Raw genomic sequence first — 10609 nt, 5'->3', positions numbered from 1 at the left:
CCTCCCTGTCTCTGTCCCTCCTTCCCTCTCTCTGACCCTCCCTCCCTCTATCTGCCCCTGCCTCACTCCCTCTCTCTGTCCCTCCCTCTCCCTGTCCCTCCCTCTCTCTGTCCCTCCCTCCCTCTCTCTGTCCCTCCCTCCCTCTCTCTGTCCCTCCCTCCCTCTCTCTGTCCCTCCCTCTCTCCCTCCCTCCCTCTCTCTGTCTCTCCCTCCCTCTCTCTGTCCCTCCCTCCCTCTCTCTGTCCCTCCCTCCCTCTCTCTGTCCCTCCCTCCCTCTCTCTGTCCCTCCCTCTCTCTGTCCCTCCCTCCCTCTCTCTGTCTCTCCCTCCCTCTCTCTGTCCCTCCCTCCCTCTCTCTGTCCCTCCCTCCCTCTCTCTGTCCCTCCCTCCCTCTCTCTGTCCCTCCCTCCCTCTCTCTGTCCCTCCCTCCCTCTCTCTGTCCCTCCCTCTCTCTGTCCCTCCCTCCCTCTCTCTGTCTCTCCCTCCCTCTCTCTGTCCCTCCCTCCCTCTCTCTGTCCCTCCCTCCCTCCCTCTCTCTGTCCCTCCCTCCCTCTCTCTGTCCCTCCCTCTCTGTGTCCCTCCCTCCCTCCCTGTGTCCCTCCCTCCCTCCCTCTCTGTGTCCCTCCCTCCCTCTCTCTCTCTGTCCCTCCCCTCCCTCTATCTGCCCCTCCCTCCCTCCCTCTATCTGCCCCTGCCTCACTCCCTCCCTCTCTCTGTCCCTCCCTCCCTCTCTCTGTCCCTCCCTCCCTCTCTCTGTCCCTCCCTCCCTCTCTCTGTCCCTCCCTCCCTCTCTCTGTCCCTCCCTCCCTCTCTCTGTCCCTCCCTCCCTCTCTCTGTCCCTCCCTCCCTCTCTCTGTCCCTCCCTCCCTCTCTCTGTCCCTCCTCCCTCTCTCTGTCCCTCCCTCCCTCTCTCTGTCCCTCCCTCCCTCTCTCTGTCCCTCCCTCCCTCCCTCTCTCTGTCCCTCCCTCCCTCTCTCCCTCCCTCCCTCTCTCTGTCCCTCCCTCCCTCCCTCTCTCTCTCCCTCCCTCCCTCTCTCTCTCCCGCCCTTTGCAGGAATGGACGAGGACAGGGCGCCCCCCAAGAAATTCATCCTCCCGTCGCTGGAGGATGTCTACAGCTGTGACCCCACCCCCGGTGAGTGGTCGTTTCCCCACGGATACGGTGAAGCCTTCTGCAGCCGAGCATCCCTTCTCTGGATCACTCACACTTTCTCTTTTTCACCCCTCCCCCTCCCGTTTCCCCGACAGGTCCAACCCCTCTTCAGGTCCAGGGTGACGGCGGGCGGAGACGGACACGGTCCCTCAGCAGGAGGCCTGGAGGGGGGTCCCGGAATGCCGGCGCTGGTTCGGGGGAAGAGGGAGCGTCCGGGGGTCCCGTAGTGGTGGCCAAGAGGGCGACAGCGAAGCAGAACGCGATCGTGGTCAGCGTGAGGCAGGTGAGAGTGAAGATCGAGGGGCTGAATGGGCCTCCTCCTGTTCCTGTGTCACAGGCTCGAGGGGCTGAATGGGCCTCCTCCTGTTCCTGTGTAACAGGCTCGAGGGGCTGAATGGACCTCCTCCTGTTCCTGTGTAACAGGCTCGAGGGGCTGAATGGGCCTCCTCCTGTTCCTGTGTAACAGGCTCGAGGGGCTGAATGGGCCTCCTCCTGTTCCTGTGTCACAGGCTCGAGCAGGGGGCTGAATGGGCCTCCTCCTGTTCCTGTGTAACAGGCTCGAGCAGGGGGCTGAATGAGCCTCCTCCTGTTCCTGTGTAACAGGCTCGAGGGGCTGAATGGGCCTCCTCCTGTTCCTGTGTAACAGGCTCGAGCAGGGGGCTGAATGGACCTCCTCCTGTTCCTGTGTAACAGGCTCGAGGGGCTGAATGGGCCTCCTCCTGTTCCTGTGTCACAGGCTCGAGCAGGGGGCTGAATGGGCCTCCTCCTGTTCCTGTGTCACAGGCTCGAGCAGGGGGCTGAATGGGCCTCCTCCTGTTCCTGTGTAACAGGCTCGAGCAGGGGGCTGAATGGACATCCTCCTGTTCCTGTGTAACAGGCTCGAGGGGCTGAATGGGCCTCCTCCTGTTCCTGTGTCACAGGCTCGAGCAGGGGGCTGAATGGGCCTCCTCCTGTTCCTGTGTAACAGGCTCGAGGGGCTGAATGGGCCTCCTCCTGTTCCTGTGTGACAGGTTCGAGGGGCTGAATGGGCCTCCTCCTGTTCCTGTGTCACAGGCTCGAGCAGGGGGCTGAATGGGCCTCCTCCTGTTCCTGTGTAACAGGCTCGAGGGGCTGAATTGCCTCCAACTGTTCCTGTGTAACAGGCTCGAGCAGGGGGGCTGAATGGTGCTCCTCCTGTTCCTGTGTAACAGGTTCGAGGGGCTGAATGGGCCTCCTCCTGTTCCTGTGGAACAGGTTCGAGGGGCTGAATGGGCCTTCTGTTGCTGCACCTCACTCTCTCTCTCTGTCGCTCCCACAGAGAGGGAATCCAATCCTGAAGTTTATCCGGAACGTTCCCTGGGAGTTCGGAGAGGTTGTTCCTGATTATATCCTGGGACAGACAGTATGCGCTCTCTATCTGAGGTGAGGGGGTCAATGAGGAGAAGGTTAAGGGGGAGATTGAATCGAGACGTTCCCAATGGGGGAAGGGTTTGCGATAGGAGACGGGAGTCAATGAGGAGAAGGTTAAGGGGGAGATTGAATCGAGACGTTCCCAATGGGAGAAGGGTTTGCGATGGGAGATGGGAGTCAATGAGGAGAAGGTTAAGGGGGAGATTGAATCGAGACGTTCCCAATTGGGGAAGGGTTTGCGATGGGAGTCAATGAGGAGAAGGTTAAGGGGAGATTGAATCGAGAAGTTCCCAGTGGGGGAAGGGTTTGCGATGGGAGTAAATGAGGAGAAGGTTAAGGGGGAGATTGAATCGAGACGTTCCCAATGGGGGAAGGGTGTGCGATGGGAGACGGGAGTCAATGAGGAGGTTAAGGGGGAGATTGAATCGAGGCGTTCCAAATGGGGGAAGGGTTAGCGATGGGAGATGGGAGTCAATGAGGAGAAGGTTAAGGGGGAGATTGAATCGAGACGTTCCCAATGGGGGAAGGGTTTGTGATGGGAGATGGGAGTCAATGAGGAGAAGGTTAAGGGGAAGATTGAATCGAGGCGTTCCCAATGGGGGAAGGGTTTGCGATGGGAGTCAATGAGGAGACGGTTAAGGGGGAGATTGAATCGAGACGTTCCCAATGGGGGAAGGGTTTGCGATGGGAGACGGGAGTCAATGAGGAGAAGGTTAAGGGGTAGATTGAATCGAGACGTTCCCATGGGGGAACGGTTTGCGATGGGAGATGGGAGTCAATGAGGAGAAAGTTAAGGGGGAGATTGAATCGAGATGTTCCGAATGGGGGAATGGTTTGCGATTGGAGATGGGAGTCAATGAGGAGAAGGTTAAGGGGGAGATTGAATCGAGACGTTCCCAATGGGGGAAGGGTTTGCGATGGGAGTCAATGAGGAGAAGGTTAAGGGGGAGATTGAATCGAGACGTTACCAATGGGGGAAGGGTTTGCAAACGGAGTCAATGAGGAGAAGGTTAAGGGGAAATTGAATCGAGACGTTCCCAATGGGGGAAGGGTTTGCGATGGGAGTCAATTAGGAGAAGGTTAATGGGGAGATTGAATCGAGACGTTCCAAATGGGGGAAGGGTTTGCGATGGGAGTCAATGAGGAGAAAGTTAAGGGGCAGATTGAATCGAGATGTTCCGAATGGGGGAAGGGTTTGCGATGGGAGATGGGAGTCAATGAGGAGAAGGTTAAGGGGGAGATTGAATCGAGACGTTCCGAATGGGGGAAGGGTTTACGATGGGAGATGGGAGTCAATGAGGAGAAGGTTAAGGGGGAGATTGAATCGAGACGTTCCGAATGGGGGAAGGGTTTGCGATGGGAGATGGGAGTCAATGAGGAGAAAGTTAAGGGGGAGATTGAATCGAGATGTTCCGAATGGGGGAATGGTTTGCGATTGGAGATGGGAGTCAATGAGGAGAAGGTTAAGGGGGAGATTGAATCGAGATGTTCCCAATGGGGGAAGGGTTTGCGATGGGAGTCAATGAGGAGAAGGTTAAGGGGGAGATTGAATCGAGACGTTCCCAATGGGGGAAGGGTTTGCGATGGGAGTCAATGAGGAGAAGGTTAAGGGGGAGATTGAATCGAGACGTTCCCAATGGGGGAAGGGTTTGCGATGGGAGTCAATTAGGAGAAGGTTAATGGGGAGATTGAATCGAGACGTTCCAAATGGGGGAAGGGTTAGCGATGGGAGACGGGAGTCAATGAGGAGAAGGTTAAGGGGGAGATTGAATCGAGACGTTCCCAATGGGGGAAGGGTTTGTGATGGGAGACGGGAGTCAATGAGGAGAAGGTTAAGTGGGAGATTGAATCGAGACGTTCCAAATCGGGGAAGGGTTTGCGATGGGGGACGGGAATCAATGAGGAGAAGGTTAAGGGGGAGATTGAATTGAGGCGTTCCCAATGGGGGAAGGGTTTGCGATGGGAGATGGGAGTCAATGAGGAGAAGGTTAATGGGGAGATTGAATCGAGACGTTCCAAATGGGGGAAGGGTTTGCGATGGGAGTCAATGAGGAGAAAGTTAAGGGGGAGATTGAATCGAGATGTTCCAAATGGGGGAAGGGTTTGCGATGGGAGTCAATGAGGAGAAAGTTAAGGGGCAGATTGAATCGAGATGTTCCGAATGGGGGAAGGGTTTGCGATGGGAGATGGGAGTCAATGAGGAGAAGGTTAAGGGGAAGATTGAATCGAGACGTTCCCAATGGGGGAAGAGTTTGCGATGGGAGATGGGAGTCAATGAGGAGAAGGTTAAGGGGGAGATTGAATCGAGACGTTCCCATGGGGGAACGGTTTGCGATGGGAGATGGGAGTCAATGAGGAGAAAGTTAAGGGGGAGATTGAATCGAGACGTTCCCAATGGGGGAAGGGTTTGCGATGGGAGTCAATGAGGAGAAGGTTAAGGGGGAGATTGAATCGAGATGTTCCCAATGGGGGAAGGGTTTGCGATGGGAGTCAATGAGGAGAAGGTTAAGGGGGAGATTAAATCGAGACGTTCCCAATGGGGGAAGGGTTTGTGATGGGAGATGGGAGTCAATGAGGAGAAGGTTAAGGGGAAGATTGAATCGAGACGTTCCCAATGGGGGAAGGGTTTGCGATGGGAGATGGGAGTCAATGAGGAGAAGGTTAAGGGGGGGATTGAATCGAGACGTTCCCATGGGGGAACGGTTTGCGATGGGAGATGGGAGTCAATGAGGAGAAAGTTAAGGGGGAGATTGAATCGAGATGTTCCGAATGGGGGAATGGTTAGCGATTGGAGATGGGAGTCAATGAGGAGAAGGTTAAGGGGGAGATTGAATCGAGATGTTCCCAATGGGGGAAGGGTTTGCGATGGGAGTCAATGAGGAGAAGGTTAAGGGGGAGATTGAATCGAGACGTTCCCAATGGGGGAAGGATTTGCGATAGGAGTCAATGAGGAGAAGGTTAAGGGGGAAATTGAATCGAGACGTTCCCAATGGGGGAATGGTTTGCGATGGGAGTCAATTAGGAGAAGGTTAATGGGGAGATTGAATCGAGACGTTCCAAATGGGGGAAGGGTTTGCGATGGGAGTCAATGAGGAGAAAGTTAAGGGGGAGATTGAATCGAGATGTTCCGAATGGGGGAAGGGTTTGCGATGGGAGATGGGAGTCAATGAGGAGAAGGTTAAGGGGGAGATTGAATCGAGACGTTCCCAATTGGGGAAGGGTTTGCGATGGGAGATGGGAGTAAATGAGGAGAAGGTTAAGGGGGAGATTGAATCGAGATGTTCCCAATGGGGGAAGGGTTTGCGATGGGAGACGGGAATCAATGAGGAGAAGGTTAAGGGGGAGATTGAATCGAGACGTTCCCAATGGGGGAAGGGTTTGCGATGGGAGACGGGAATCAATGAGGAGAAGGTTAAGGGGGAGATTGAATCGAGACGTTCCCAATGAGGGAAGGGTTTGCGATGGGAGTCAATGAGGAGAAGGTTAAGGGGGAGATTGAATCGAGACGTTCCCAATGGGGAAGAGTTTGCTATAGGAGTCAATGAGGAGAAGGTTAAGGGGGAGATTGAATCGAGACGTTCCCAATGAGGGAATGGTTTGCGATGGGAGACGGGAGTCAATGAGGAGAAGGTTAAGGGGGAGATTGAATCGAGACGTTCCCAATGGGGGATGGGTTTGCGATGGGAGATGGGAGTCAATGAGGAGAAGGTTAAGGGGGAGATTGAATCGAGACGTTCCCAATGGGGGAAGGGTTTGCGATGGGAGACGGGAGTCAGTGAGGAGAAGGTTAAGGGGGAGATTGAATTGAGACGTTCCCAATTGGGGAAAGGTTTGCGATGGGAGATGGGAGTCAATGAGGAGAAGGTTAAGGGGGAGATTGAATTGAGACCTTCCCAATGGGGGAAGTGTTTGCGATGGGAGATGGGAGTCACTGAGGAGTAGGTTAAGGCGGAGATTGAATCGAGACGTTCCCAATTGGGGAAAGGTTTGCGATGGGAGATGGGAGTCAATGAGGAGAAGGTTAAGGGGTAGATTGAATTGAGACGTTCCCAATGGGGGAAGGGTTTGCGATGGGAGACGGGAGTCAATGAGGTAGAAGGTTAAGGGGGAGAATTAATCGAGACGTTCCCAATGGGGGAAGGGTTTGTGATGGGAGATGGGAGTCAATGAGGAGAAGGTTAAGGGGGAGATTGAATCGAGACGTTCCCAATGGGGGAAGGGTTTGCGATGGGAGACGGGGGTCAATGAGGGGAAGGTTAAGGGGGAGATTGAATCGAGACGGTCCCAATGGGGGAAGGGTTTGCGATGGGAGTCAATGAGGGGAAGGTTAAGGGGGAGATTGAATCGAGACGTTCCCAATGGGGGAAGGGTTTGCGATGGGAGACGGGAGTCAATGAGGAGAAGGTTAAGGGAGAGATTGAATCGAGACGTTCCCAATGAGGGAATGGTTTGCGATGGGAGACCGGAGTCAATGCGGAGGTTAAGGGGTAGATTGAATTGAGACGTTCCCAATGGGTTTAGTGTTTGCGATAGGAGTCAATGAGGAGAAGGTTAAGGGGGAGATTGAATCGAGACGTTCCCAATGGCGGAAGGGTTTGCGATGGGAGACGGGAGTCAATGAGGAGAAGGTTAAGGGGGACATTGAATCGAGACGTTCCCAATAGCGGAAGGGTTTGTGATGGGAGAGGGGAGTCAATGAGGAGAAGGTTAAGGGGGAGATTGAATCGAGACGTTCCCAATGGGGGAAGGATTTGCGATGGGAGATGGGAGTCAATGAGGAGAAGGTTAAGGGGGAGATTGAATCGAGATGTTCCCAATGGGGGAAGGGTTTGCGATTGGAGATGGGAGTCAATGAGGAGAAGGTTAAGGGGGAGATTGAATCGAGATGTTCCCAATGGGGGAAGGGTTTGCGATGGGAGTCAATGAGGAGAAGGTTAAGGGGGAGATTGAATCGAGACGTTCCCAATGGGGGAAGGGTTTGCGATAGGAGTCAATGAGGAGAAGGTTAAGGGGGAAATTGAATCGAGACGTTCCCAATGGGGGAAGGGTTTGCGATGGGAGTCAATTAGGAGAAGGTTAATGGGGAGATTGAATCGAGACGTTCCAAATGGGGGAAGGGTTTGCGATGGGAGTCAATTAGGAGAAGGTTAATGGGGAGATTGAATCGAGACGTTCCAAATGGGGGAAGGGTTTGCGATGGGAGACGGGAGTCAATGAGGAGAAGGTTAAGGGGGAGATTGAATCGAGATGTTCCAAATGGGGGAAGGGTTTGCGATGGGAGATGGGAGTCAATGAGGAGAAGGTTAAGGGGGAGATTGAATCGAGACGTTCCCAATGGGGGAAGGGTTTGCGATGGGAGTCAATGAGGAGAAGGTTAAGGGGGAGATTAAATCGAGACGTTCCCAATGGGGGAAGGGTTTGCGATGGGAGATGGGAGTCAATGAGGAGAAGGTTAAGGGGAAGATTGAATCGAGACGTTCCCAATGGGGGAAGGGTTTGCGATGGGAGATGGGAGTCAATGAGGAGAAGGTTAAGGGAGAGATTGAATCGAGACGTTCCCATGGGGGAACGGTTTGCGATGGGAGATGGGAGTCAATGAGGAGAAAGTTAAGGGGGAGATTGAATCGAGATGTTCCGAATGGGGGAATGGTTTGCGATTGGAGATGGGAGTCAATGAGGAGAAGGTTAAGGGGGAGATTGAATCGAGATGTTCCCAATTGGGGAAGGGTTTGCGATGGGAGTCAATGAGGAGAAGGTTAAGGGGGAGATTGAATCGAGATGTTCCCAATGGGGGAAGGGTTTGCGATGGGAGTCAATGAGGAGAAGGTTAAGGGGGAGATTGAATCGAGACGTTCCCAATGGGGGAAGGGTTTGCGACAGGAGTCAATGAGGAAAAGGTTAAGGGGGAAATTGATTCGAGACGTTCCCAATGGGGGAAGGGTTTGCGATGGGAGTCAATGAGGAGAAGGTTAATGGGGAGATTGAATCGAGACGTTCCAAATGGGGGAAGGGTTTGCGATGGGAGTCAATGAGGAGAAAGTTAAGGGGGAGATTGAATCGAGACGTTCCAAATGTGGGACGGGTTTGCGATGGGTGTCAATGAGGAGAAGGTTAAGGGGGAGATTGAATCGAGACGTTCCCAATTGGGGAAGGGTTTGCGATGGGAGATGGGAGTAAATGAGGAGAAAGTTAAGGGGGAGATTGAATCGAGATGTTCCCAATGGGGGAAGGGTTTGCGATGGGAGACGGGAATCAATGAGGAGAAGGTTAAGGGGGAGATTGAATCGAGACGTTCCCAATGGGGGAAGGGTTTGCGATGGGAGACGGGAATCAATGAGGAGAAGGTTAAGGGGGAGATTGAATCGAGACGTTCCAAATGGGAGAAGGGTTTGCGATGGGAGACTGGAGTCAATGAGGAGAAGGTTAAGGGGGAGATTGAATCGAGACGTTCCCAATGAGGGAAGGGTTTGCGATGGGAGTCAATGAGGAGAAGGTTAAGGGGGAGATTGAATCGAGACGTTCCCAATGGGGGAAGAGTTTGCGATAGGAGTCAATGAGGAGAAGGTTAAGGGGGAGATTGAATCGAGACGTTCCCAATGAGGGAATGGTTTGCGATGGGAGACGGGAGTCAATGAGGAGAAGGTTAAGGGGGAGATTGAATCGAGACGTTCCCAATGAGGGAAGGGTTTGCGATGGGAGTCAATGAGGAGAAGGTTAAGGGGGAGATTGAATCGAGACGTTCCCAATGGGGGAAGAGTTTGCGATAGGAGTCAATGAGGAGAAGGTTAAGGGGGAGATTGAATCGAGACGTTCCCAATGAGGGAATGGTTTGCGATGGGAGACGGGAGTCAATGAGGAGAAGGTTAAGGGGGAGATTGAATCGAGACGTTCCCAATGGGGGATGGGTTTGCGATGGGAGATGGGAGTCAATGAGGAGAAAGTTAAGGGGGAGATTGAATCCAGACGTTCCCAATGGGGGAAGGGTTTGCGATGGGAGACGGGAGTCAGTGAGGAGAAGGTTAAGGGGGAGATTGAATTGAGACGTTCCCAATTGGGGAAAGGTTTGCGATGGGAGATGGGAGTCAATGAGGAGAAGGTTAAGGGGGAGATTGAATCGAGACCTTCCCAATGGGGGAAGTGTTTGCGATGGGAGATGGGAGTCACTGAGGAGAAGATTAAGGGGGAGATTGAATCGAGACGTTTCCAATGGGGGAAGGGTTTGCGATGGGAGACGGGAATCAATGAGGAGAAGGTTAAGGGGGAGATTAAATCGAGACGTTCCCAATGGGGGATGGGTTTGCGATGGGAGACGGGAGTCAATGAGGAGAAGGTTAAGGGGGAGAATTAATCGAGACGTTCCCAATGGGAGAAGGGTTTGCGATGGGAGATGGGAGTCAATGAGGAGAAGGTTAAGGGGGAGATTGAATCGAGACGTTCCCAATTGGGGAAGGGTTTGCGATGGGAGATGGGAGTCAATGAGGAGAAGGTTAAGGGGAGATTGAATCGAGACGTTCCCAGTGGGGGAAGGGTTTGCGATGGGAGTAAATGAGGAGAAGGTTAAGGGGGAGATTGAATCGAGACGTTCCCAATGGGGGAAGGGTGTGCGATGGGAGACGGGAGTCAATGAGGAGGTTAAGGGGGAGATTGAATCGAGGCGTTCCAAATGGGGGAAGGGTTTGCGATGGGAGTCAATGAGGAGAAGGTTAAGGGGGAGATTGAATCGAGACGTTCCCAATGGGGGAAGGGTTTGTGATGGGAGATGGGAGTCAATGAGGAGAAGGTTAAGGGAAAGATTGAATCGAGACGTTCCCAATGGGGGAAGGGTTTGCGATGGGAGATGGGAGTCAATGAGGAGAAGGTGAAGGGGGAGATTGAATCGAGACGTTCCCATGGGGGAACGGTTTGTGATGGGAGATGGGAGTCAATGAGGAGAAAGTTAAGGGGGAGATTGAATCGAGATGTTCCGAATGGGGGAATGGTTTTTCGATTGGAGATGGGAGTCAATGAGGAGAAGGTTAAGGGGGAGATTGAATCGAGATGTTCCCAATGGAGGAAGGGTTTGCGATGG

At 53.7% G+C, this 10609-nt stretch overlaps 1 protein-coding gene across 1 annotated transcript in view; it reads left to right on the top strand.

Annotated features, from left to right (window-relative positions):
• The first annotated feature begins 1055 nt into the window (after window positions 1-1055).
• LOC140399673 (DNA excision repair protein ERCC-1-like) overlaps window positions 1056-10609 on the top strand; it is a 342817-nt gene continuing 333263 nt past the window's right edge. The window contains exons 1-3 of the mRNA XM_072489217.1: window positions 1056-1096; window positions 1168-1435; window positions 2450-2553. Of these exons, the coding sequence (XP_072345318.1) occupies window positions 1056-1096; window positions 1168-1435; window positions 2450-2553 (413 nt within the window). The remainder of the gene's footprint in view (window positions 1097-1167; window positions 1436-2449; window positions 2554-10609) is intronic.

The sequence above is a fragment of the Scyliorhinus torazame genome, chromosome 23 (assembly GCF_047496885.1).
Source record: "Scyliorhinus torazame isolate Kashiwa2021f chromosome 23, sScyTor2.1, whole genome shotgun sequence".
Classification (NCBI taxonomy): Eukaryota; Metazoa; Chordata; class Chondrichthyes; order Carcharhiniformes; family Scyliorhinidae; genus Scyliorhinus; species Scyliorhinus torazame.
This window is presented reverse-complemented; position numbering and strand designations above follow the sequence as displayed.